The sequence below is a fragment of the Myotis yumanensis genome, unplaced genomic scaffold (assembly GCF_028538775.1).
Source record: "Myotis yumanensis isolate MYYU_CA2020_CCGP unplaced genomic scaffold, mMyoYum1.0.hap1 SCAF_1, whole genome shotgun sequence".
Classification (NCBI taxonomy): domain Eukaryota; kingdom Metazoa; phylum Chordata; class Mammalia; order Chiroptera; family Vespertilionidae; genus Myotis; species Myotis yumanensis.
Window position 1 is genome coordinate 8,482,975 of NW_027223752.1, and position 25,688 is coordinate 8,508,662.

The window sequence follows — 25,688 nt, forward strand, 5'->3', positions numbered from 1 at the left end:
TTTAATATGGAACGCTTGATGAATTCGCGTCACCCTCGCACAGCCGCCATGCTAATCGTCTCTGTATCATTCAATTTTTTTTTTAGTGTATGTGCTACTGAAGCAAGCACACAAAAAATAAAATAAAAACAAACAAACAAACAAACACTATACACCCAAAGAACAGAGAGAACATCCACTCTAAAAACAAACACACCGCCCGGCCAGCGAGGCTCAGTGGTTGAGCGTCGACCTATGAACCAGGAGGTCACGGTTCGATTCCCCGTCAGGGCACATGCCCAGTTGCGGGCTCGATCCCCAGTGGGGGGCATGCAGGAGGCACTAGATCAATGATTCTCTCTCATCACTGATGTTTCTATCTCTGTCCCTTTCCCTTCCTCTCTGAAATTAATAAAAATAAATGAAACAAAAATAAAATAAAAACAAACCAAGAGAAGAAGAGACGACACACCTCTGTGGAGTTTCATGTCACGGTTTCCGCAAGGATCCCGGGGAGGCTCCGCGAGGCCTGTGGGGAAGTGCCCGTCACTAAAGTGCCCACGTGCCCAGGTTGTGGGCTGTCAACCTTTTCCATCTCATGGCACATAAACTAATTACTAAAATTCTGCGGCATACCAAAAATACATTTTTTGCCGATCTGATAAAAAAAAAGGTATGATTTTGATTCGTTTATACCAGACAGCTATTGATGTGTTGGCTGTTATCATTTTTTTTAACTTGACAATCGAAGGGAAAGAGGTCGGTGCCCCTGGCTACACAGTCAGGCCCTGCCTGTTGTACAATCCTCCCGGCAGGGGGCCAGGGAGCGGGGTGGGACAGGGCCCAGGCACACCCCTCCCGTGCTGGGTGGCTGCAGCTGTGCTGCTGGGTTGGGTTGGAGGCCAGTCCTGCCTCCTGCCGCAGAGCTAGCCTGGGCAGGTCAGGGTTCTGGGAAGAGCAGTGATGGCTGATTAAAACTTCAACTCAGGAGGCCCTCTTGGGCGGGGGATTGCTGTAGTCAGGTCCCTTGGGGAGAGCCCCTGATGGGGCCTCTGGGCCACAGTAATGATGTCAGCTCCCCAAGCAGAGGATAACAGCGAGGAGGGAGGGGAAAAGGGGGGAGGAAACAGGTTGGCAAAAAAATAAGTCCCTCCCCTTGTGAGGGGAGTGACTTGGGAGTCCCCGGGTTGTCACTTAATTGCTGTGTAACTTTGGATTAGTTCCTTGGCTTCTCTGAGCCTCCATTTCCTCACTGAAAAGGAGATAATAAAAACCCCAGCCCTGGAGTGTTGCTGTGAAAAGGTACGCATGAGCCTGGATAATGTGGCTTAGTGGCTGACTGTCGACTCAGGAACCAAGGGGTCATGGTTTGATTCCTGGTCAAGGCACATGCCCAGGTTGTGGGCTTGATCCACAGTAAGGGGTGTGCAGGAGACAGCTGATCAGTGATTCTCTCTCATCATTGATGTTTCTCTCTCTCTCCCCCTCTCCCAAAAAAATCAATTAAAACAAAATATATTTTTTAAAGTATGCACGAAAAGTACCTAGCACAATGCCTGGCTCAGAAATAGGGGTTCACGCCTGGCTGGTGTGGCTCAGTGGTTGAGCATCTCGACCCAGAAACCAAGAGGTCATGGTTGGATTCCTGATCCAGGCACATGCCTGGGTTGTGGGCTGGATCCCCAGTAGGGGGCGTGCAGGAGGCAGCTGATCAATAATTCTCTCTCATCATTGATGTTTCCATCCCTCCCTCTCTTTCCTCTCTGAAATCAATAAAAACATATTTTAAAAAAGAACTGGGGATTTAAAAAAAAATCCTCATGGCACTCCGGTAGGAGATCGCTGCCCTAAGGCACCCTCATTGTGTGCAATACACAGCAGTTTTGGGGGGTTTTTTGCCTTTATTTTTGTTCTCTCTCTCTTTTTTCTAACTATATCTTTATTGATTTCAGGGCGGGAAGGGAGAGAGAGACCCTGTTTCCGCGCTGTCCTCTTTGGGAAGCCGGCGCCCTGCAGCCACTCCAGGAGCAGGGAGGGCCTCCTGAGGGAGCGGGACCTCTGCCCCCTCCCATCAGCGTGGACTCCCGTGTATCTGGCTCTTGGGCTACGACCCAAGACAGCGTCATTTCCTTCCTTCTGCTTTGGCCGGGACTCGCTCTGTTGGCCCCCACGTCCCTTTAACGAGCCAGGCTGACTTAACCGGGACCCCCAGGGGCAGGTGTGTGCAGGCTTAGTCCTCCCCCCAGGCCGAGTTCAGGCAAAAGCACCAGAACGGTGAAGTTACAACCAGCAGAGGAACCTGACCCACCGGGTTCGGCCCCCAGTCAGCACCCACCCCCCGTTTCCTAGACCAGGGGGCGGGCACCAGGTTAAAGGACATCTCATCCAGTTTCCAACCACAGGCATCCCACCACCCGGTTAAAACCAACTGTTCAGCCCTGGCCGGGTAGCTCAGGTGGTGGAGCGTCATTCCACACACCAAAAGGTTGGGGGCTCCATTCCCAGTCGGGGCTCATACCCAGGTTTCAGGTTCAGTTCCTGGTCGGGCCGCATATGGGAGGAACCAATTGATGTTTCTCTCTTGCCCTGTCTCTAAACATATCCTTGGGTGTCGGTTAAAAACAAACCAAACTATTCAATCACACACAGGAAGCACACGAGGCCCCACCCCCACTGTGCCCAGCGCCCTCCCGTGCCTGCTCTGGGGACCACACTGGCTTGTGCTCCAGCAGAAGGTCCTCAACCCCAAGGGGCTGCAGCTGCTTCTCCAGCCCCCACAGCTCAAGGCCATGGCCCAAGGGGCTGAGGTTCCAGGTGAGCACCCAAGGCTGATGAGGGAGGCACGGGGCGGAGGGGGGGTGGGGGGCATGAAAGGGAGGCCGGGGAATGTCGGTCCTGGGGCTGGGAGCACGTTACACGGTTCTCTTCCGCTGTATGTTTGAAATGCTCCATGAAGAGTTCAGAAGTCACCACCTCAGCCCGCAAGCCACCAAATCTCTACCTTCAAGCCAGTTCCGTCCATGAAGCTCTAACACCGAGTGCCACTGCCCTCATCCAGCACCGGCACAGGTGCACGTGTGAGCACATGCATGCACATGCACACACACGCACACACAGACATGTGAACACACAGAGCACACCCACGTGTCATCTGGCCCCAAGGCTCCACCCACCACCTCTGATGGCCCAGTTGTCTCTCCCAGCTCCACACCCCCCACCCACTGGGGTCTCTGGTAGGTTCCTGAACAGCAGAGTCCTGGCACAGACTCTCCCTCGGGGCCTCGGGAGGGCCCCCAACACCTGGACCTCAGACGCTGGCCTCCAGGCCTGGGAGAGGGAATCTCTGTGGTGTGAAGCCACCCAGCTGGTGGTCATCTCTCAGGGCAGCCTCGGGAAAGGAATGCGCCCCAAGTCCAGGGCTGGTCCTCCGAGAGAAGGGACGTGATCTCAAAGAATCCCGTTCCTTTCGTTTGAACCGCAGAGAACGGGAGCAGATCGCGGCGCCGTTTACTTTGTGAGGATGGGAGACACGCCAGCCGGGGCTGCAGGCTGGAGTCTGACATTTAAGCACCAAGATGGCAAAAGGCCAGGCCGGACACAAAACCAGTGTTGGTTCCCTGAACTCAGCGTTGGTCACCAGAACTTCAACCATTGAAAGTGACACTACTTCCAATATGTGGGGAGAAAACCCCAACTGATAGGAAACACAGAAAAAATGTTATATTTTTAAAGGTATCATCTCCCAATGTTATATTTGAGCTTTAGACAGTAAAAAACACACAAAAACAGAAGCAACCCTAGCCACCCACCCTCCCAACCTGGGAAACAGTCATTGTCAGACTGACCTCACAAGAGGGAGGTCAAGAAGTCATAACCTGCCTGGCCAGTGTGGCTCAGTGGTTGAGCGTCGATCGAAAAACCAGGAGGTCACGGTTCGATTCCCGGTCAGGGCACATGCCTGGGTTTCGGGCTCAATCCCCAGTGGGGGTGTGTGTGCAGGAGGCAGTCAATCAATGATTCTCTCTCATCATTGATGTTTCTATCTCTCTATCCCTCTCTCTTCCTTTCTGAAATCAATAAAAATATATTTAAAAATAAATAAAAGTATATTTTTAAAAAACCATTTTTTAAGAAGTCACAGCCTGGTAACCTGAAGTGTTAAAATAGAAAAGTTAGCCGAAACCGGTTTGGCTCAGTGGATAGAGCGTCGGCCTGCGGACTGAAAGGTCCCAGGTTCGATTCCGGTCAAGGGCATGTACCTGGGTTGCGGGCACATCCCCAGTAGGAGATGTGCAGGAGGCAGCTCATCTATGTTTCTCTCTCATCGATGTTTCTAACTCTCTATCTCTCTCCCTTCCTCTCTGTAAAAAATCAATAAAATATTTTAAAAAAAGGAAAGAAAAGTTAGGGAGCAGCAAGCCAACTTCCGGCCAGTCCTTGCTTGTGTCCCTTGTCCATCCGGGCCCCGCCCTGTCCATCCTGACGCCCAGCTTCAGGCAGCTGTGATTCTGAAGGAGGAGGATGAACAGCCCAAAAGCAAAACAGAAATGGAAGACAGAAGCGTGCACTGTCTCTCATCATCTGGCGTCTTGTGCCGGTTCAGCGTGCCCGATGGCAAGGGTCGACGTGAACTCGACACATGTTTAAATGAAGGTGAACATTTGGTAAATTTTCCTACTGACGCCTTTTAAACTCCACTTTGTAAATAGAACGTTTAACGCATTAGATAAACACTGGATAACAGCAAAAACAATTTTTTAAAAATAACAGACTGAACGCCTCCAAGCAGTCCAAATCCCCAGGGACCAGGGCGGCCTCCTCCATCCCGGGAGGGAGGGGCCCAGGCCTGAGAGCCCGCAGCTCCGCCTGGGACCTGCCCCAGCCTCCACCCCTGGAGCCAGGCCCAGGAGGGTGTTCCTGAGGGAACTAGCCAGCTCCCCAAAGAGCCGCCTCTTAGGTTCCTACCTGGAGTGCGGGAGCCTCCGAGGGCAGGGCTACAAACAGGAGGTGCAGGTGGAGTCCAGAGAGCCCGCTGCCGAGGGCAGGGGAGTCGGGGCAGCGCCGCTGGCCTGAGGACGAAGGGAGGCATCAGAGCAGACACGAAGCGTCTTTGGAGAAAGGCGGCTTAGCAAGTCTCCTCTCAGAACCGACAACAGAAGAAAACATGCCGAGCCGCCTCTTTGTCAGAGAGAAAACTGTCCCGGCCCCACCCGCTCAGGAAGAGACCTGTGGGCCACACATATACACACACCACACACACAGACATACACACACCACACATACATACACACAGAGAGGCATACACACATACACATACGTACACACACAGATACATCCCACATACACAGACACACAAAGACATGCACACACACACTATGTCCTTCACACACACTTGTAACAAGAACCCATCCTGACATGAACACCTTCATCATCTCCACAGCCCAGGGGCCAGGGGCCGTGCTCAGGAAATGTTCACGTGTGATCCCCTACGGCAGCGGTTCTCAACCTGTGGGTCGCGACCCCTTTGGCGGTCAAACGACCCTTTCACAGGGGTCGCCTAAGACCATCCTGCATATCAGATATTTACATGACGATTCATCACAGTAGCAACATTACAGTTATGAAGTAGCAACGAAAATAATTTTATGGTTGGGTCACAACACGAGGAACTGTATTTCAAGGGCCAGAAGGTTGAGAACAACTGCCCTAAGGGGAAGTCGGGACTGAACATGACCCCTGGCCTAACTGCAGACGGACGCTCCACATGAGGATGGGAACATACTCATTGGCAAGGTTGGCTCTTAACGGGGACAGCAAGGCCTGGATTTTGGTGCTCAAATCACAGGTTCTTTTCTTCCTTCTGTTTTCCCCAGTGTTAATTTTTAAGATGAACATCTTCAAATCATACTTGGTATTATTTTGACCAGACACATTTTTGTACAATTATTCTGAGATATAACAAATTAAAAAGACTTGACAGTGAATTTTTCCCCCAATTCTGCAATCTCCTGTCCCTATGCCACTGAAAAAAAAAGGTCAACATTTGTAAGTCGTGTTCCAGACAATGTGGGCCACGCTTCAAAGGGAAAAACCCGTTGAGCTCCGGCCCGCTGGTCTTACCTGGTATGTGTGGGCTGACCTCTCCACAGTGCCTGGGCTCCTCGCAGAATCCATCAGCTCACAGAGGTCTACACCCCAAAGAGAGGAAACCCGTTTGGCGGGAGGCGGCCACAGAACACATACAGGAGCACAGCACCGCAGGGAATTCGTTTCTTGTTTCAAAGCCCTTTGCTTTAGAGCAGTGGTTCTCAACCTTGGCTGCACATTAGAATCACCTGGGAATCTTTTTAAAATCCTGATTTCTGGGCCTCATCCTCCGGAAATTCTGTTTCTTTGTTATGGGGTGGGGCCACAACATTAGTAACAAAGAAATGGAATTTCCGGAGGATGAGGCCCAGAAATCAGGATTTTAAAAAGATTCCCAGGTGATTCTAATGTGCAGCCAAGGTTGAGAACCACTGCTCTAGAGGAAACCACGGGATACACTAATATTTGGGAGAAATCCGGAGTAGCTTCGCCAGCAGATGCTAATTAACCGCCCTTAGCCCCAGGTGCCAGGAGTTCTGCTGCGGGTTGGGAGGGCGGGTGGGGAGGCCACACTGCCCAGCACAGGCTGGCTGCTGAGGACAAAGCAGGGGCAGCCCGAGGCCCCGCTCCCGGGCTCCCTGGGCAGAGCCGGCCCCGCCACCCCGTGCTGGAAGTCGGCTGGGAAGGCGCTTCCTCCGTCCCTCACTCCTCATACCTGTCACATCAGCCCCCACCAGGGACTCCGAAGCAGGGACCCCAGGGACAGAGGGTGGGGACCATCCTCACTCTTCACTGCTCCCTGCAGGGACACCCCTCACGTGGGGGTGGGGGGCAGTGGGGTGTGGTGGTTATGTCCTTACTCTCAAAAGGCAGAGATGTCCCCAGAGGGTGTCCTCACTCCCACGGGGTGGGGGCTGGGCGGCCTCGGGACCCCTTCTTTCTGGAGGAGGCATCCCTCTCCTATCCCGGCCAGCGCCCCCCGCGGGGCCAGCAGCCCTGCAAAAGGCGCCCCAGGTGGCAGCACTTCGAGCGGGGCGGGCGCACGTGGCCCGAGCACCTGGCCCCGCACCTGGCCCCGCACCTGTCCGAGCCTGAGCTGGGCCGCAGCTTCCCGGCCCTTCAACCTCCCAGGGCGGCAAGGACCTGGGGCGCGAGGGTGACTCCGAATAGGGGTGCTGTCACTCAAGTTGGGGTCACCAGAGTCTGCTTAGGCGCTGTCACTCAAGTTAGGGCCCCGGCGGTGCTTATTGAAAGCAGCGGGGGCCGGGATGCAGGGTCGGGTGCGCAGGGCGGGCCGTCACCGCACCTACCTTCTGCACCGCATGTCCATTTTGTGCCCCGAGTGAACCTTCCTGAGTCAGGAAGGAAGGTCATGCGGGCCAGACCCGGGCTGTGTGACGCCACAGGCGTCTCCATGGCAACGAGGTCCGGTCCGCACCCTCGGGAGGGCGGAGTGCCTCCTGCCGCTTTGCTGGTCCCTCCACAAAGCTCCAGATCCTTCCTCCCGCCGGGCCCAGCCTTCGGTGCTCCACGCGGCGCCAGCGAGGCCTTTTTTAGGACCTAATTTTCCCACAAAACCTTGAGCGACTCCCTCGTGCCCAGGGCGGTCCCAGCCGTTTCCCTGGGCCTCCCGCTCGCCTCCTGAGAACCGGCCCACTTCTCCTAAACCGGGGAGGCTCCGAGCCCCTCCTCTCCCCCTACCCACAGCTCTGACCTCGGCCAGAGATGCGCCCCGCACCCCGCCTCCATCCCCGCCAGCTTTACCTTATTGGCTTAGTTTGACACCTCCTCCGGGAAGCCTTCCGTGGCTTCCAAATCCCGGTTTGAAGCCGCTTCTCCGTGCGTGCGCCCACTGCAGGCCAACTTTGTTTTCAAGGTTGTTTGGTTCTTCTGGGTCCCTTGCGTTTCCATGTGAATTTTAGAATCAGCTTGTCCATTTCTGAAAAATGTGTCAGCGGGGATTTTGATAAGGATTGTGTTGAATCTGTAGATCACCTTAGGGAGTATTGCCATCTTAACCATATTCTGTCTTCCAATCCTTGAGCATGGAATGTCTTTTCCTTATAGTGGTTCTCAACCTGTGGGTCGCGACCCCTTTGGCGGTCAAACGACCCTTTCACAGGGGTCGCCTAAGACCATCCTGCATATCAGATATTTACATTACGATTCATAACAGTAGCAACATTACAGTTATGAAGTAGCAACGAAAATAATTTTATGGTTGGGTCACAACATGAGGGACTGTATTTCAAGGGCCAGAAGGTTGAGAACCATTGCTTTATTAGATCTTCTTTTAACGCATTTTTGTGGCTTTTAGAGCATGAGTCACACATTTCTTTTGTTAAATTTATTTCTAAGTATTTTTTATACTATTGTAAAAATAGAACTGTTTTCTTAATTTTATTTTTGAATTGTTCCTTGTTAGTGTATAGAAATACAACTGATTTTTAAAAATAGTTTTTATTGATTTTAGAGAGAGGAAGGAAGAGGGAGAGATAGAAACATCAATGATGAGAAACATCAATCGGCTGCCTCCTGCACGCCCCCTACTGGGGATCGAGCCTGCAACCCAGGCATATGTCCTGACTAGGAATCAAACCAGTGACCTGTTGGTGCATGGAATGATGCTCAATCCACTGAGCACCATTAGCTGGGCAATACAACTGATTTTTAAATATTGATCTTGTATCCTGCAACCTTATTGAACTTGTTCTAATAGAGGTGTGTGTGGGTGTGTGTGGAGTCCTTATGATTTTCTCTATACAAGATCATGTCATCCACTAATAGAGATACTTTTTACTCCTTCCTGTCCAATCAGGATGCCTTCTTTTCCTTTCTCTTGACTAATGGCCCTGGCTCCAACCTCCAGTGCAGTGTTGAGTAGAACTGGTGAGAATGAACATCCTTAGTCTGACTTGTGCATTTCATCGTACAAGTACCCGGTGTGTGTCTGAGTTACAAAGATGTGCTAAGGAACAGATGAAACCATGTGACAAAACCCAGGAGGCACTTCAGAGAGCCAGGAGGGATTTCAGGGGCTGTGTCTCCATCCATTCAGCCATGTAACAAGCGGGGAGCTGATCTATTGATTCTTTCTCATTCTGACTTGTTAGGGTTGCTGTTTTTCTGATCTGGAATTTTAAAAACAACGGTGCTTCCTTTTGGACCCCCGTTCCAGCTCTAGAACACGCATTGGTCACATGTTGAGGCCCTAGTGTACTTTTCACAAGGTGATGTGTGTTTTGAGCAGGCCGACACCCTGGATGGACGATCTGCTCGGCTGGCTGGTTCTGCATATCTCCATGGAATCTTCGTTCAGGCTTTAACGCTGCTATTTATACACCGTGACTCACTGAGAGCCCTGCTTCCTGGAACGTTCTTCCCAGGGAGGTGAAGTGATGTTCCTTCCTACAGGGAGTCATCTGGAATCACACTTTCAAAGGTTGGAGCAGATCGTGAAGGCTTAGAAAAGGGAACATAAGCTTCCCAAATTACACAAAGTTATTTAAGCAAATTGCCATCCCCGGAGGAAGGGGGAGACACAACAGTTATATATACCAGTTATTCATTCAATTCCACAAATAAGTCCCAGGTGCACTGGGCTGGCGTGTCTGCCTTCATGGGGACAGGCAGCAGGGAGGCAAGAGAGACCTAAAATGAATCACCCCAGGACAATTGTGAGAAATGCCACAAAGGGAGAGGCTACCGGGGCTTTTCTGAAGAAAAGGACTGGTAAACTGAGGCCAGACAATGGGAGGATTTAGCCTGGTCCTAGGGGGCATGAGACCCATCACAGGCAAGTTACTGCTTAATGAGATTTCTGTTTGGGATATGAAAAAGTGCTGGAAATAGGCCCTGGCCGGGTGGCTCAGTTGGTTAGAGTATCATCCCAATACACCAAGGCTGTGGGTTCGATCCCCAGTCAGGGCACAAGCAAGAAGCAACCAATGAATGCATGAATAAGTGGAACAACAAATTGATCTTTCTCTCTCTCCCTGCCCCTTTCCCCTCTTTCTCTCAGATCCATTTTTTTTTAAAGTTCTGGAAATAGATACTGATGATGGCTGCACAACATTTTAAATGTAGTTAATGCCACTGAACTGTACACTTAAAATGGTAAGATATGTTTACCTGGGGCTAATGTTCAAGACACAGTGGTTTCCACCCTCCATCTTTCTCTCATCAGACCATCCACGTGTTCCTTCCCAAGACCGAGCCCTCCAGGCTCTCCGCCCTGGCAACGCCCCCTCCCTCGTCCTGGAGGCTCCCCACTCCCTTGTTGAAATGAGGTCAGCTTCCTGTCCCCAGCCGGCTCCTCCCAGGAGCTTGCCCACACCCGGCCCCTTCTTGCTGTCCCACACCTCTGCTGGGATCCTCAGGGCCTCATTGCAGCTGCCACCTCTGTTTGGCTCTGCCCCCCTTTCCCAGTGACGCCGTTTTCGTGTGGCCCACCAAACTGAACTGGGCTGGTTCTCAGTTGGGTGTTCCCTAGAAGTAGTCTAGAAAACTTCCTGGCGGAGTGAGACTTAGACTGGGGCTTGCAGGATGTTACACTCTAGGACAGCGGTTCTCAACCTGTGGGTCGCGACCCCTTTGGCGATCGAATGACCCTTTCACAGGGGTTGCCTAAGACCATCCTGTATATCAGATATTTACATGACGATTCATAACAGTAGCAACATTACAGTTATGAAGTAGCAACGAAAATAATTTTATGGTTGGGTCACAACATGAGGAACTGTATTTAAAGGGCCAGAAAGTTGAGAACCACCGAGCTAGGAGATTATCTGTGGCAGAAGTGAACCTGAGTAAGGTGACCTCATAGGACGCCAGGGAGGAAAGGTCCCACCTGAGGTGAGTCTTTGGAAGTAATGGCTGTCCATTAGTGAGCACTTGGTAATGCCAGGCACCTGCTAAGCCCACTTACCTAGAAAATGGCAGAGCAGCCTTGAAGGTACTCTGTCTCATTTACAAATGAGGTAAGAGGAAGGGGTCCAGAGACTTGCTCAAGGTCACCTGAATGGCAGTAGGCTGCTTTCTACATCTTTTTCTTTTTTTCATTTGTTATTAGGTATAGTACACCATTCATTATCCACCCCTTTTTAAGCTCTATGGATTTATATACACCCATGCAATCATTATTTAAAGTTTTTGGACACTTTCAAATGTTCCCTCTTGCCCCTCGACAATCCCACTAGGCCCCATTTTCTGATGTATTTTTGCTTTTTCTAGAATTATATGAAATCAAGTAGTAGGTAGCTTTTTATGACTGGCTCATTTAACGCTTTTTCAGGAGAACCCTGATCTTAACACCATTGAGTTTCCAACACGGAACCGATATTTACCTAGGTCTCTAATTTTTTTTGTTGTGTCCAGGTGTTGCAAAGCCTTTTTGTAAAATTTATTTCAATTTAGTACGCTACTGTGAATGAACACTTACAGATTTAATTAACGATAGTTGCTAACACAAATTCAAAAGGTTTTTGTATATTGATCTATCCTAGGACTTTGCTAAATTCAGGTATTAATTCTCAGACCATTTTTGTGAATAAATTTTACCTTTTCCAGTCTGTGCCTCTCTGCTTTTTCAGCACTCATTACCCTCCTCCAGGGCAGGAGGGGGCTGACAGGTGTGAAGTCACATTCGGTTTTAAAGCAGGTGAGACTCCTGGTGGTGTGTGTGCCCGCTGGGCTGAGCGACCCGTGGGTGGTCCCATCTCCAGCCCAGGGGTTCCTGGGGACAGTTCCAGAGACAGCACTTGCCTACTTGCCATCAATCTCTGAGGGCAGGGTCAGTTAGTCCTCAGTTGGCAGATTCCCTCAAGTGCCTGCTGCTTTGATTTGAATTGTCCTGAACATTCTTAGGAGCCATTGTAACCTCCCTGTTGCACTAGCTCCAGCAAGTACACTCACTTCCTCCAGCTGGTAACCTCTCAGTAAGCACAACAGCAGAAAGACTATGGGCTGTGGAGTTAAATGTGGGTCAAGTACTGACACCTCAAGTAATTCCTAAGAACTTCTGCCGCAGAGGACTTTAAGGAGTAAATGTGATTAGTGTTCACCAGGCCACTAAGAACCTACTGAGCACTAGGGCACCGGCTTTTCCCAGGGTATGGAATATGAACACGAATCCTGCATGGACCTACCACCAAGTTTTCTAAAAACAATCAACTTCAGGCCTGGAAGACTAATTTAGCTATCGCTGTCCCAGAAGGGACCCCATTGTTTCCTTTGAGACCAATGATCATGCTCTTCCTACTGATACCAGCAGCTCAGCCACCTAAACCTGCCTCTTACCTGAGGCTCAATAAAGCAACAGAAAAAAACAAAGCAAGGTATGAGGGGGGGATGACAGTAAGTAGATTTAGGAAAGAACTTGGAGACACTAAGGCCAAGGTTTTAAAGGGCTCTATTTGGACTGCAATGTTTCAGAAATGCCACCAACATGCAGCTTGGACATACCAACCCCGATGTAGAACGCTCGATTAGAGACCGTATTAGACAGATGGGGAGGGCATGCTGCCTGATGACACCCTGAAACCTGGGTCCCTGGGAAGTCGCAGAGAGACTTGGGGTGATCAATGTGAACCATCTATTGTTTCCTCCACTTGTCTAGGCAAGATTTATGTATACCCAGTGCTGTTACACCAGCAACAGCCCCCAAATAAGACACTTTCACAGAACTTTTCTTTTTAATTTGTATTTGTCATAACCTTTTAAAGCAGAACATGACGAGAGCACTGCACTTCTATTCACAAAACTTGCTCTGAGTTACTTCCCAACGGCTTTACAACATATGCCTAGGTAGCTTATATTTCTGCTATGCTACACAATCCTTTAGAGACAAACCCTATGGACAGTTACTACCATCCTGTTGGTCAGCTTAGCATACTAACTTCTAGAGGCCGTACTAGTACATGCAGTTGATAACTACAGGGGATGTCAGGCTTAAAAAGTAGATCTTAGGGGAGGAAGGTTGTTTTAACCACGCATCTCAGAACACTGGAGCAACAAAGATTTGGTCTACTTAGGAACCTGCTTGAGAGAAACACTTCAGACCACAAAGCTGACAAACATTAGGCTACACGTATCTTACAACAAAGATGGCCCCGTTCTGTTAAAACAGGCCAACATGGAACTAGGAAAGAAAACAAGCCCGGCTTCAGTGCCTGAAGTATCACAGTCTCATACACGTAGGGGGAAAGGAACCCGGTCTTCCCTTTAAGTAGTTGCCATGCCATACATATTTTTACAATGTTAACAAAAATAAAGAAAAAAGTCCTTGAAAATATATTATCCAAGGGAATGAAGGTAAAGAACTGAACACGGGAGCAGGTGTCCTGCAGGGGAGCTTAGTCTACTTCCTCCATGCGGGAGGTGTCGTCGTCTCCTTCCAGGGGCGGCATCTCTTCGGTCACAGCAGCACTGCTCTCATCAGCAGTGGGGTCATCTTCATCGATACCTTTTTGGAAATAAAAGCCATGTATTAGATTTCTTAAAACCAACTAGTTAGCCTAATACTACTGCTGGCTTATAACTGCTCCCAACGCTAAGCAATTATAGGGTATTTGAGTCCAGTTCCATTTTTTAGCCTTTATGGACTAGGGACCTATTTATCCACCCCTTCAACACGTTACTTTAGTTTCTCAAGTGGCATGACATAATCCCAATTGTGATCAAGTAGCTAAAAGTTACCCGCCCAATAGTCACGTGGGAAGTCTCTTTCTGACAACACAGGCTTACCAAGACCAAGTTTGATCATCCTGTAGATCCTGTTAGCGTGTGTCTGAGGGTCTTCCAGACTGAAGCCAGAGGACAGGAGCGCGGTCTCATAGAGCAGGATGACCAGATCCTTCACAGACTTGTCATTCTTGTCTGCCTCCGCCTTCTGCCTTAAGGTCTCGATGATGGAATGGTCTGGGTTTATCTCCAGGTGTTTCTTTGCTGCCATGTAACCCATTGTTGAGTTGTCTCTCAGGGCTTGAGCCTTCATGATTCTCTCCATGTTTGCTGTCCAGCCATATGTGCTTGTGACAATGCAGCATGGGGACGTCACCAATCGGTTTGATACGACCACCTGTAATCAAAGTATTAAGCATTAAGATGTCTGGGCATTAAGTTGTAGTTAAGATTACTACAACTCCTCAGCACCTATGTCAGCTTTATTGTGAAGTGAAATCTAAGGAATCTAACAAGTACTGAGGAATCAGAAATATGATGTACTTGCAAACTTAGACATCCCACTGAACAGAAAGGCTAAAAGTTTTCTATCCTAAGTTTGCAAGTACATTGTATGGCTTAACATGGGGGGGGGGGGGGGGGGGGGGGGGGCGCGGGGGCGGAATATAACAACACTTCTCAGAAGTGTCAAAAATTAGCAAATGTAGGTAGAAGAAACACACCTTTTCTACTTTTTTCTCCAAGATGTCCTTCATGATTTTGCACAGGTTTTCAAACTTGGTTTTTTTCTCTTCCTGCTTCTTTTTCTCTTCTTCATCTTCTGGAAGTTCCAAGCCCTCTTTGGTGACTGACACTAAGGTCTTCCCCTCAAACTCCTTCAGCTGCTGCACACAGTACTCATCAATAGGCTCGATCATATAGATCACTTCTAGGCCGTGCTTCCGAAGACGCTCCACGAAGGCCGAGTTAGCGACCTGGTCCTTGGTCTCCCCTGTATCGAAGAATTACTTTTAGACCTTTCACAAGGTGTCATCTCCCTTGGCTTTTCTTATCTAGTCAGATCTGACCACCACAGATATGGCCAGCTCAGTTAACTACCTTGCCGAGATAAACACCTACTAATGTACAGAGAGAGCCACACAGGTAGAAAACACCCAGTCACCGTGAGGTTCCAAGCACCATGGGTGACATGAACACTATCGTCCATTACCTGTGATGTAGTAGATGTGCTTCTGGTTCTCCTTCATTCTTGTGCAGTAGTCCTTGAGGGAGACCATCTCATCACCAGAAGCAGATGTGTAGTATCTTAATAGCTCAGAGAGCTTCTTCCGGTTTTGAGAATCTTCATGAATTCCAAGCTGAAAGAAAACATTAGCTTTAGAAAAACTTTCTGCATTAAAACAAAATTTAAAATTTGAGAAGCCAGTTTCATTATTACTAATGCTCCAGTGTGTTTATACCAACCTTAATATTTTTAGAGAACTGCTCATAAAACTTTTTGTAGTTCTCCTTATCTTCTGCCAGTTCAGTGAAGAGTTCTAAGCATTTTTTGACCAAATTCTTTCTGATAACTTTCAAAATTTTGCTTTGTTGCAACATCTCCCGGGAAATATTTAGAGGGAGATCCTCAGAGTCCACCACGCCTCTAATGAAATCTGAAAGAATATAAAGACCAAAGTCACTCTAAGGACAAAAATCAACCAAATACGAGCAAGCCCCCAAAACCAAAGATAAATTGTCCCCCCCCCCCCCCCCCCTTAAGTTAAGAATAACTTTAACCAGTGACAGTGGTCATTCTTCATACCCAACTCTACTTACTCAGGTATTCAGGGATCAGCTCCTCACAGTTATCCATGATGAAAACTCTGCGAACATACAACTTAATGTTGTTCTTTTTCTTTCTGTTTTCAAACAGGTCAAACGGAGCACGTCTTGGGACAAAAAGAAGGGCTCTGAATTCCAACTGTCCTTCAACTGAAAAATGCTGTAATAAAACACAAAGTCTTAATCAGTGGATAAACACGAGCCGTTCCCTAACTCAAAGCACTGTGGGAGAAGAGCTGGGATGAGAAAATTTAACTACTTCAGACAGAACCTGCAGAGGCAGACTGGCCCGGCCGCACTCGGCAGTCACTCACCTTCACTGCCAAGTGATCCTCCCAGTCATTAGTCAGGCTCTTGTAGAATTCCCCATATTCTTCATTAGTAATGTCATCGGGATTTCTGGTCCAAATTGGCTTTGTTTTGTTCAGTTCTTCTTGATCGATGTACTTCTCCTTGATCTTCTTTTTCTTCTTCTTGTCACCATCCTTCTTTTCTTCTTCCTCTTCGTCAGAGCCAACATCTTCGATTTCAGGCTTGTCTTCGGACTCCTTTTCTTCTTTTTCTTTCTCTTCCTCTTTCTCTTCCTTTTCTTCAGCCTCATCATCACTGACTTCTTTATCACGTTCCTTCTCCACCTGCAAAAAAAAAGACAGTCACATTCTAGAATGAAAAAATTAACTAAATGAAGGTAAAGACTATACCAAAGCCTAAATTAGCTAAGAAACATTAACCAAGAAACTTCTCATGAATACTTGATGTTTTTAACTAAATACTAGAGGCCTGATGCAAGAAATTCATGCAAGAGTAGGCCTTCTTAGAATGTTTTGTGTACCATTTGACTCTTTTGTGTGTGGCAGTTTTAAGTTACTAGTTTTTAAAATCAACACTTTTTAATGGAAACAACATGACCAAAAACCTGTCACAGAATTTTGAGACCCATTAAAGTAAGAAAGTTTAATGAGAAGAAAAAAAAAGAGTAGGCCTTCCTTCCCCCGGGGGCTGCGGCTGCGGAAACCCAGCTTCCCTCTGGCACCCTGGACCCAGGCTTCCCTCATAGCAGGACATCCCGTCTAATTAGCATGTTATCCTTTTAGTATTATAGAGAGACCTGGGGTACCTTGCAGTTAAGAACTTCAGACTAGTCCAATAACTACTGGAAGTTTGGGTCTTTGCCTTAACAAATCTTAAAGGACCAAACATTTTAATTCAGTCGCTTTGGTTATCTACATAGAAACTTACAAAGAGAGTAATGGGGTAGCCAATAAATTGAGAGTGTTTCTTCACGATCTCTTTGATCCTTCTCTCCTCCAAGTACTCAGTCTGGTCCTCTTTCAAGTGCAGGATAACCTTTGTTCCGCGCCCCATGGGTTCCCCTGGAAGAGAAGCAGGGAAAACAATTCAATTTCAACCTCAATGGCCAAATTAGGGTAAAAAACTACAATCTATTCAGCTCTCATCGGCCATACCTAACACTTTTTAAGCCAATTTACAAAGCAAGCTTTACTGTTCCTGGATGGAGTCAGTCTCACAGCAGTTAACTGCCTGCCCAAGATAACCTCCATGTTAGGCTATTACACTATCCCTGCTCACCAGCTCGCTCCCCAACGTCAGGCAAATTTCACAGCCTCTTTGGGTCCACTGCCCACGCACCCTACCTCCCAGCCATTGGCTTACCCAGCAAATTAAGCCATCAGGTGCCTACCTACGTCAGTCCTAACCGTGAAGGATCCTCCTGCAGAGGACTCCCAGGCATACTGCTCATCATCGTTGTGTTTGGTGATCACAGTCACTTTCTCAGCAACCAGATAGGCTGAATAGAACCCGACACCAAACTGGCCAATCATGGAGATATCTGCACCAGCCTGCAAAGCTTCCATGAACGCTTTGGTCCCGGACTTGGCGATGGTACCCAGGTTATTGATCAAATCGGCCTTGGTCATTCCGATTCCGGTATCCACAATAGTGAGGGTTCGGTCTTGCTTGTTGGGAATCAGATTGATGTGCAGCTCTTTCCCGGAGTCTAGTTTACTGGGATCTGTCAAGCTTTCGTATCTGATCTTGTCCAGAGCCTATCAAAAAAAAAAAAAAAAATACACGTTGTTAAAACACAAGAGCCCCAGATGGTGAAACCAAAACCCACCTCTGCAGGGAAAGGCGACTTACATCGGATGAGTTTGAAATAAGCTCCCTCAGGAAGATCTCTTTATTCGAGTAGAAAGTGTTGATGATCAGTGACATCAACTGGGCAATTTCTGCCTGGAAGGCGAACGTCTCCACTTCCTCCTCCTCCATCGGTTGGTCGTGGGTCTGGGTTTCCTCCGGCATCTGCAAAGGACCCCGGCAGCCCGTTGGGACCGCGCGCAGCAGCACGTCCGCAGCAGCGCTGCGGCCCCAACCGCGGCCGCCCCGTGTGTTTAGGGCTTCATTTCAGGGACAAGCGAGACTGCGGGGGACACGCAGACAGGAGGCTGCCGACAAAGGGATGACCTCATTCCGGGCCGCGCCGCTCACAGGGGCGCGCGCCACCCGAGCTCCACTCGCTTGCAGGCCGCGGGCAACGGGCGCCGCCTCGCTGCGGCTCCAACCCGCGGGCCGGGCCCCGGGAGAGGCCTTCCGGGCGGGGGGAGGTCCTCCCTCCCGCAGGGCCCCTGCCGCACGGCCCTTCCCGAAGGGGGTGCGGGCCCGCAGCAGGCCGAGGCCTCCGCCGCGCACCAAGCCTGCCCTGCACCCGCGGGGCCGAGGGGCTCCGGGCCGGGCCCCCGCCGCCCGCCGCCCCACGCGCGCCTGCTCGCCCCTGAGCCCTACCTCCCCCGCTCCCCAAAGGCCCCCAGGCGCCCCCTCACCTTGGCTTAAGGGTCCGCAAAGGCTCCGCAGCAACACCGCACGAGGACGCAGAATCAAGTGGCGCACGGCGCCCGCTCCTCCTTATATAGACGCGGGCCCGCCCTGCGCGCGCGGCGCCTTTCCAGAAGCCTCCGGAACCTTCCGGAAGAGCCCTCCCCAACTGCTGCCGCGGCCGCGCGCCTGCGCCTGCGCCCTGGCCGCCGCCCGCGCCACCCCCAACCGCCGCCGCAGCGCGCCTGCGCGGCCCGGAACTCTCGGGAAGGTCTCGCGCCCGAGGCGCCGCCGGCCCAGCCCCGCCCCGCCCCCTCCACTCTGCGCGCGCGCGGGCGGGCCGTACCCCGAAGGCCCGGGGCGGGGGGTGGGGGGTTCGGGGTCCGCGCTCGCGCGTCGGTGGTGTCCGAGAAAGTGAACTTGTGGTTTTAGAGTGTCCCGATGGCGTCAGCTGCGTGCACTACAGGCGGGGCAGCCCCCAGGTTCCTGCCGGCGGTCCTCGCAGCCCCAGAACCGGGACCCCAGCCTCAGGGGCCCGGGGCCAGGTTCAGGGCCTCGAGGCCGTGGGTAGGAGTGCGGGGCACTGACTGGAGGATCCGGGGCACGTGTAGAGGCTTGTGGGGGGACGGGACCGCATCTCTTTGGCAGCGAGTGTGGGTTCAGGCCCCTGGAATTCGGACATGTGTCTGCAGAGCCTCCCGGTGCGGCCCGGCCGGGGCGGTGACCAGGGCATGTGGCCCGGGGGGCAATGGACCCCTGGTTTCTGCCTTCACTGAAGGCTGCCCCCGCCCTCCCGGCGCCCCGAGGTGATGCTGGGGGTCCGCCTGTCCCCCTAGAATCGGGGAGCGCAGGCCAATGCCCGGTTTCGGGGCTGTGCACAGGGAACCTGCGGAAGGGGGCGGGCGCACAGCCCCGTACCCCCAAACCATAGCACCGCCCCGAACCCCCAAACCCTAGCACAGCCCCGAGCCCCCAAACCCTAGCACAGCCCCGAACCCCCAAACCCTAGCACAGCTCCGTGGTCTCCCGGAGCCACACCCTGCGGGCCCCTTGGTGCGGAATCCCAGCTCTTGGTGAACAAAATGCTGCGCCCCAGCTACACCTATCGATAAAGCACGTGTTTTCTTTAAAAAGTATTAATTTACATAATTCCAGGAATCCTTTTAGGGGTGAGTAAGCTGCGCCCAAAGCCAGTTTCTAAATGGCCATTCACAGCGCCGTGAACCAGGCCAGGAGAGGGGTTCTGTCCCCTGGCCGGCCCCACGCGGGGTTTGGGGGTTTGGGGGTGAGGAACCTGAGCGCCCCGCCCTCCCCCAGCCGCCCACACTCCGCTTCTTTGTTTCCAGCTCCTCCCCCGGCGGCCCTCCTCCTCCCCGCACCCGGGCCTTCGGGGACAGTCTGGAATCTTCCTAGGAAGTGAGCAAACTTGGCCGCACACCCCTCCCCTGCCTTCCCCAGTCTCTCCAAGGTCGGGCTTTTAAACTGGGGCTGGGGACCCATTAGAAGTGGGTGAAGTCAACGCGGGGCGCCCTGAGTCACGTTAAAACAGAAGAAACAGGGTGGCCAGGCCCACCACGTGGTGGTCGTTGGGCATCTGGGGGTAACGCTGCAGAAGCACTTCCGACCCAGCTGCGCCTCATGCTCTCAGCCGGGCTTTTCCCAGCGGCCGGGGCGAGGAGGAGGAAGAGGAAGGAGAAGCAATTGAAGCGGCAACTTCCCTGTGGCCGCTGTCAGCAGGGCCAGGTCACCACGCGCCTCCTCCACCTCCTCCTCCACCTGCTCTCCTGACTTGGAGCCTGGCCCACTTCTGCAGGGGCCCAGGGGGTTTAAGATTTCCTGTGGACGAGCCACTCCAAACCCCAGCGGTGAAACTCTGTTCTGGAGCCTTCACCTCCCCTCTCCTGCGGGGGAACTCGCCCGAGGCCACGGGGAACCTTTGCTTCCCAGCAAGCTCCACCTTCCAAATGCTGCTGCCTTCCAGCTCACCCTGCCTGACCTCTTTGACCTCTGGGTAACCACCGTTGCCCCCTCCCCCCCTACACACACACACACACACGCACACGCACACGCACACGCACACACGCACACACGCACAGTCTCCTCTGCAGACTCACTCTCTCCCTGGCCTATTGCTGGAGCTCCCGGAGCAGTACCTGTGCAGGTGATTCACAGAACAGCCCAGATCGGGACTCCAGACCTGGACACTGAGGCCACTTCCCCACCTACCTGGCATTCTTCCAGGGCTCACTAGCCAGGTGATGGTCCCCCTCCCCCACCCCCCAGCTTTTAGAACCCAAGCATCCCTACAGGGGAACTGGGTGAGCGCTGCCATTTATGCCTCCTAAATACCTCGTGAATCTCCCCACTTCTCTCCACTGTCCCCCCTCCCCCCGCCACCTCCCTAGGTCCCTCACTACTGTCCACACAAGCATCAGCTCACCTGGAAGACCTTCATAGCCACCTGACTGCTCCTTGCATCTGCTCAGGTCTGTCTCCACCCTGTAGCCAGAGCGAGCTTTGAGAACACAGATCTAACCCTGTCACTCCCTCCTCCACACACTCCCCAAACGCTCACTGACACCCCATCACTCCTGGGAGAAAGACAGCTCCTTAACCAGGCCCATGAGCCCAGCAGGGCACCCCGCCTGCCCCTTTATCTTCAGTTCACTCTTTTCTAAGCCCCACTCCATGATCACCCCACAGGACTGTCGGCATGCTCCTCCAGCCTGGAACACCATCCCCCCTCTTTTTCTTCTAATTATGTCCTAATGGACCTCCAGCTCAGTATTTCCTTAGGGACCCCTTCCCACCCCCACCTTGCCCTGAGATGAAAAGCTTCTCAGAACTTGGGCGCCTCCTTCCCAGCATGCACCACATGGCTCACCCACTTCACTGAACCTTCCAGCCCCCACTTGTCCACTCCCCCCTCACTTCCTTTGCTGCCAGCCTCTTCCTGCCTCCTCAACTCTGTATTTCTAACGCCTCGCCAAGTCCTGCAGACATAGCTCCTACGTTTTGTTGAACTTGCCCCAAAGTGATCTTACTGTCAGGGGAAGCTGACATTTGAAACCTCCTCCATTGGAAACCTTCAGTGTCCCTCCATTAAACTGAGACAGGAGGCACAGACTCTAGATCCAGGTGCCTGAATCCCAGCTCGGCCACTTCCTTTCTGTGTGACCCAGGCAAGTCACTCAGTGCCTCAGGCTCAGCATCTGTAAAATGGGCATGAGATTACCTTCCTCGTAGGGTTGTTTCGAGGCTTAAATGAGCTACTTCTGGTTTTGAAAATGGCCAGGACGGGGTCTGGCATACAGTAACTGCTCTGTATATGTCTATTAAAGTAAACAACTTTCTAACTTCCCTTTCGACTTCTTCTCTGACCCATGGGCAATTTACAAATGTATTAGTGTCCATATATGTGGAGGTTTTCAAGACAACTTTTACTGGTTTCTGGTATTTGATCCCATTGTGATCAGAGATCACTTTGCAAGATTTAAATTCTTTCAAATTTATTGAGAGTTATCTTGGTAAAGGTTCTGTGCACAAGTTAATTATGCGGAGGGAAAGATGCCAGTCACTTAAATAAAATTTTAGACAATGCAAACTAATCTGTAGTGTCAGAAGGCAGATCAGCGGCTGTGTGTGCTGCACACACGCCAGGGGCAGGGCTGCTGGGGCCAGGAGGGAGGGCGGCAGGGCAGAGGACACCGTGGGAGATGAAGCTCCTCACTAGGTGATGGTTCGCAGGTGCCCGCCTGTGCTGACACGTTTCAAACTGCACTTCAAACACGTCCAGTTTGCAGCATGTGTCAATTAGACCCCATAAAGCTGTTCTTTAAAGATGGGTGTTGTTTAGCAAAGACCTGGGAGGTGTGTTCAGTCAAGTCATACAGGAAAATTCAGTGGTGCATACTTTGGAAAGAGGCACAATCGACTCAGAGGAGGTGGCAGCAGTGAAAGCCCCAGGCGCTGGGCCAGGGGCTGGCCGTGTGGCCCGAGGGTCACAGGAGACGTTGGAGGCCTTCCCGGAGCCCAGTCAGACCCGCAGCCACGCTGACCGGGTGCGGGTGGTGCTGGGACCAGTGAGACCCGAGAAGGCCTGCACCTGCAGAGCTGGTGTGTGGAGGCGGGTAGGCTTGGGAGAGACCAAGGAGATAGCAGGCTGGGCGAGGCCGTAGAGCCCGCAGGATCCTACACGGGCGGGGCTGTGGTCACCGTGGTGCGGCAGGTGACTGTTCAGTGTCATCCATGTTGGGCCTAAACGTGGATGAGTGCCCAGGAAACAGGGGTCTGGGGATGTGAGCAAGAACTGGTGGGAGGGACGGATGGAAGGAAGGGACCTGTGCGTGCCTAGACAGGTGCAGGACGGCGGTCTCTGTAGAGCCCAAGGGCTGGAGACTGGGAGGGAGAGGGAACTGGGAACAGGAGGCTGGCCTTTGAGGGGGATGCAGGGTGGGGACACCTGGGTGGCAGGACTCTCCCTCCCCGTCCCTTTCCCGCCTCCCCAGTCTCTGGTGGAAGCCCCATCGGTAGGGCCTGCTCTGAGTCAGGCAGTGGGCAGGTGTGTACTGAGCCCCTCCCCACCCAGCTGGAGGAATTCAGGCAGCAGCCTCAGGAGCTTGCATTCCAGTGTGTGTGTGTGTGTGTGTGTGTGTGTGTGTGTGTGTGTGTGTGTGTGTGTAGGGCGGGTTGGTGCAAACTATAAACATGCAAACAGCCCTAACCGGTTTGGTTCAGTGGATAGAGTGTGGGCCTGCAGACTGAAGGGTCCCAGGTTCGATTCTGGTCAAGGGCATGTACCTTGGTTGCGGGCACATCCCCAGTAGAGGGTGTGCAGGAGGCAGCTGATCGATGTTTCTCTCTCATCGATGTTTCTAACTATCCCTCTCCCATCCTCTCTGTAAAAAAAAAATAAAATATGTTTAAAAATAAAATAAACATGCAAACAGGGAATGAGCCCAGTTCAGGTAGTTCTTCAATCCTAAAGGAACCAGCAGTCCTGGCCACAAACATGAACTTCCTGGAAGCACCATCATTTCCCCTTGGACTCACCTCCAAACCTTCTGAGTCATCTGACTCATCCTTCAACCTCCACATTCTGCCAGCTGCCAAGTCTGGTGGATTTTTCCTTTAAAGTGTCCTGTCTGTTCATGTTCAGAGTCCCAAGTAATGGCCACCTTCATCTGGCTCTTTCAGGATTTATCCTCTGTTCCTGTTTTCATCTGGCCCCTTCCCAGAGCAGGACTCCCAGGACACCAAACTAGCAGTCCCTCACAAGGTGGCAAAGCCCAGGGCCCAGCTGCCCAGCTCATCCTTCCCCTGGGCCCCTCGTTCTTCCAGCCTCATCCTCCCCATCTGCATGCCTGACCTCTGACCTCGGTGCTCTCAGATCTGGAACTCCGGCTACAGACACCCACATGTCACCCAGGCCCCACAGGCCCTGCTCACAACCCCTCCCGAGGAGGAGGAACCACTGTCAGCCCTGACCAGGTGGCCTTAAATGTAAGAATATAGCAGAGAAATTGATAGGAAGGGAGGAAGAATAGAACATGAAAGTGTGTGTGTGTGTGTGTGTGTGTGTGTGTGTGTGTGTGTGTTGGCGGGTGAGCACCAAGAACAAGCTGCTGCATTGTTTCCTGGTCTCCCTCCTCCATCCTCTCAGCCCCCCACCCCCACCCCCCACCTGATTATTGCAGCGATGCAAGGGCTTGATGGCTGGCCCTGACCTTCTCTCAGGACGTTTATCTGTCCGCTCTCAGTTGCTCCCCAAACGTGCCTGGAACCTCAGAGCAATTCCTCCACCTCCAACACCCTTCACCGCTTCTGCAGGTTGACACTTGTCTACCAAGCTCAGCTCAACTTGGAGTCACCTGGGGCTGCGGCCTGAGATTCCTCCGGCTGTGTGGGGGAGGGGCTCTGAGGCCAAACTCGCCCCAGGTGCCTCCTCCGCAGCTCTTAGCCCAGGGGGCCCCACTGAAATTAGACGTTGTCTTTCTTACCTCTTTGGCCCAAGACCAGCTCAGGACCTGGCCCATGGCAGGTGGCCACCTAACATGGGGCATGAATGAGTACATGAGCCCTCATTTAACATTGATGGTAGATTCTTGGAAACTTCGACTTTCAGCAAAACCACGCAGCATAACAAAACCAGTTGTACCCTAGGCTAATTGATATAAACAAGAGTTACGTTCCTACAGCATATTTTTGGCCACAGAAACATCACCAAACTTATAACGAAGACCCAAAACATTTTTAACATTAAATATTGAAATAAATTGAGCTATACAGACATCTAAGAATGATGAATAAAAACAAGTCAGCCCTAACTGGTTTGGCTCAGTGGATAGAGCGTCGGCCTGCGGACTGAAGAGTCCCAGGTTCGATTCTGGTCAAGAGCATGTACCTTGGCTGCAGGCACATTTCCAGCAGGGGGTGTGCAGGAGGCAGCTGATCGATGTTTCTCTCTCATTGATGTTTCTAACTCTCTATCCCTCTCCCTTCCTCTCTGTAAAAAATCAATAAAATATATTAAAAACAAAACAAACAAAACAAAAACACAAGTCCGATAATGATTTTCCAACCCGCTGATTCCAGTTCAGTGTCCCAGGTGCCTGGAGCCTCTCCTGGCTGCTCAAGGCGCAGGACGAGGCCACCCTGGACGCCCTCCCATCGCAGGTGACCTCACAACCACTAACACTCACACCGGGACGGTGTAGACAGGCCATTCACCTCCTGTGCACGGCTCTGTGATGTGGGAGGAAGTCCACGGGGACACCGGCACACTTCATGGACAGCAGTCCCGGATAGGAAACGTGTTTTTCCCTGATCATGTTAAAATGAAACCACCTTCAAGGAAAAGATCCATCAAGGACCTGCTGTATGTGAAGGCGCAGGTTGGAACGCTTCAGCCAAAGGCAGTGATGGACCTTTGGCGCCATCTAGTGGCCAGTTGGTTGGTTGTATTTGGGCCTCCAACTGGAAGAGGCTTTGGGGCACAAGGTGAACAGGGGAATCAGGGGAGAGAATTATGTGAACTCCGATCCAGATCACCATCATTAGTGTCTCACCCTGAAACGTTCGTGGCAAAGCTTCCGGCCTTTCACTGAGTAGGAACAAAGCTGTCTTTGTACGAGAACAGAAGGGAGCAATTTTTTATATTAAAAAATATGTGTGTTTGTGTCAGGGGTCCAAGGAGGGAATCCTGGGCAAGGACTGGCTCTTGGCACAGCCAGTGGCCGTGGGACACGTCTTGGGGAAAGGCTGGCTTGTGCATAGGCCAACAG

At 51.6% G+C, this 25,688-nt stretch overlaps 1 protein-coding gene and 1 non-coding gene across 2 annotated transcripts; both read right to left on the minus strand.

Annotated features, from left to right (window-relative positions):
• LOC139000597 (U6 spliceosomal RNA) lies at positions 1–110 on the minus strand. The gene has a single exon (XR_011469645.1). It is a non-coding gene; the product is annotated as a U6 spliceosomal RNA (small nuclear RNA).
• Positions 111–12,750: 12,640 nt separating this feature from the next.
• On the minus strand, positions 12,751–18,519 carry LOC139009179 (heat shock protein HSP 90-alpha). Its single transcript, XM_070413263.1, has 11 exons — positions 18,414–18,519; positions 17,734–17,895; positions 17,273–17,639; positions 16,810–16,943; positions 15,885–16,205; positions 15,565–15,730; positions 15,211–15,401; positions 14,957–15,104; positions 14,469–14,737; positions 13,810–14,143; positions 12,751–13,528 (listed from the first exon to the last, which is right to left on the minus strand). Exons 2-11 carry the CDS (start codon positions 17,893–17,895, stop codon positions 13,419–13,421), a joined length of 2,202 nt encoding a protein of 733 aa, XP_070269364.1. The 5' UTR covers positions 18,414–18,519; the 3' UTR covers positions 12,751–13,418.
• Positions 18,520–25,688: the final 7,169 nt, after the last annotated feature.

What these genes read in the sequence shown, in the direction of transcription:
- LOC139009179 (XM_070413263.1), bottom strand. Translation starts at nt 17,895, where the DNA reads ATGCCGGAGGAAACCCAGACCCACGACCAACCGATGGAGGAGGAGGAA. An exon ending in GCTACCCCATTACTCTCTTT is followed by an intron (nt 16,206 to 16,809) that starts GTAAGTTTCTAT and finishes TTTTTTTTGCAG; the next exon opens with GTGGAGAAGGAACGTGATAA. An exon ending in TGGAGAAAAAAGTAGAAAAG is followed by an intron (nt 14,144 to 14,468) that starts GTGTGTTTCTTC and finishes CTTTGATTACAG; the next exon opens with GTGGTCGTATCAAACCGATT.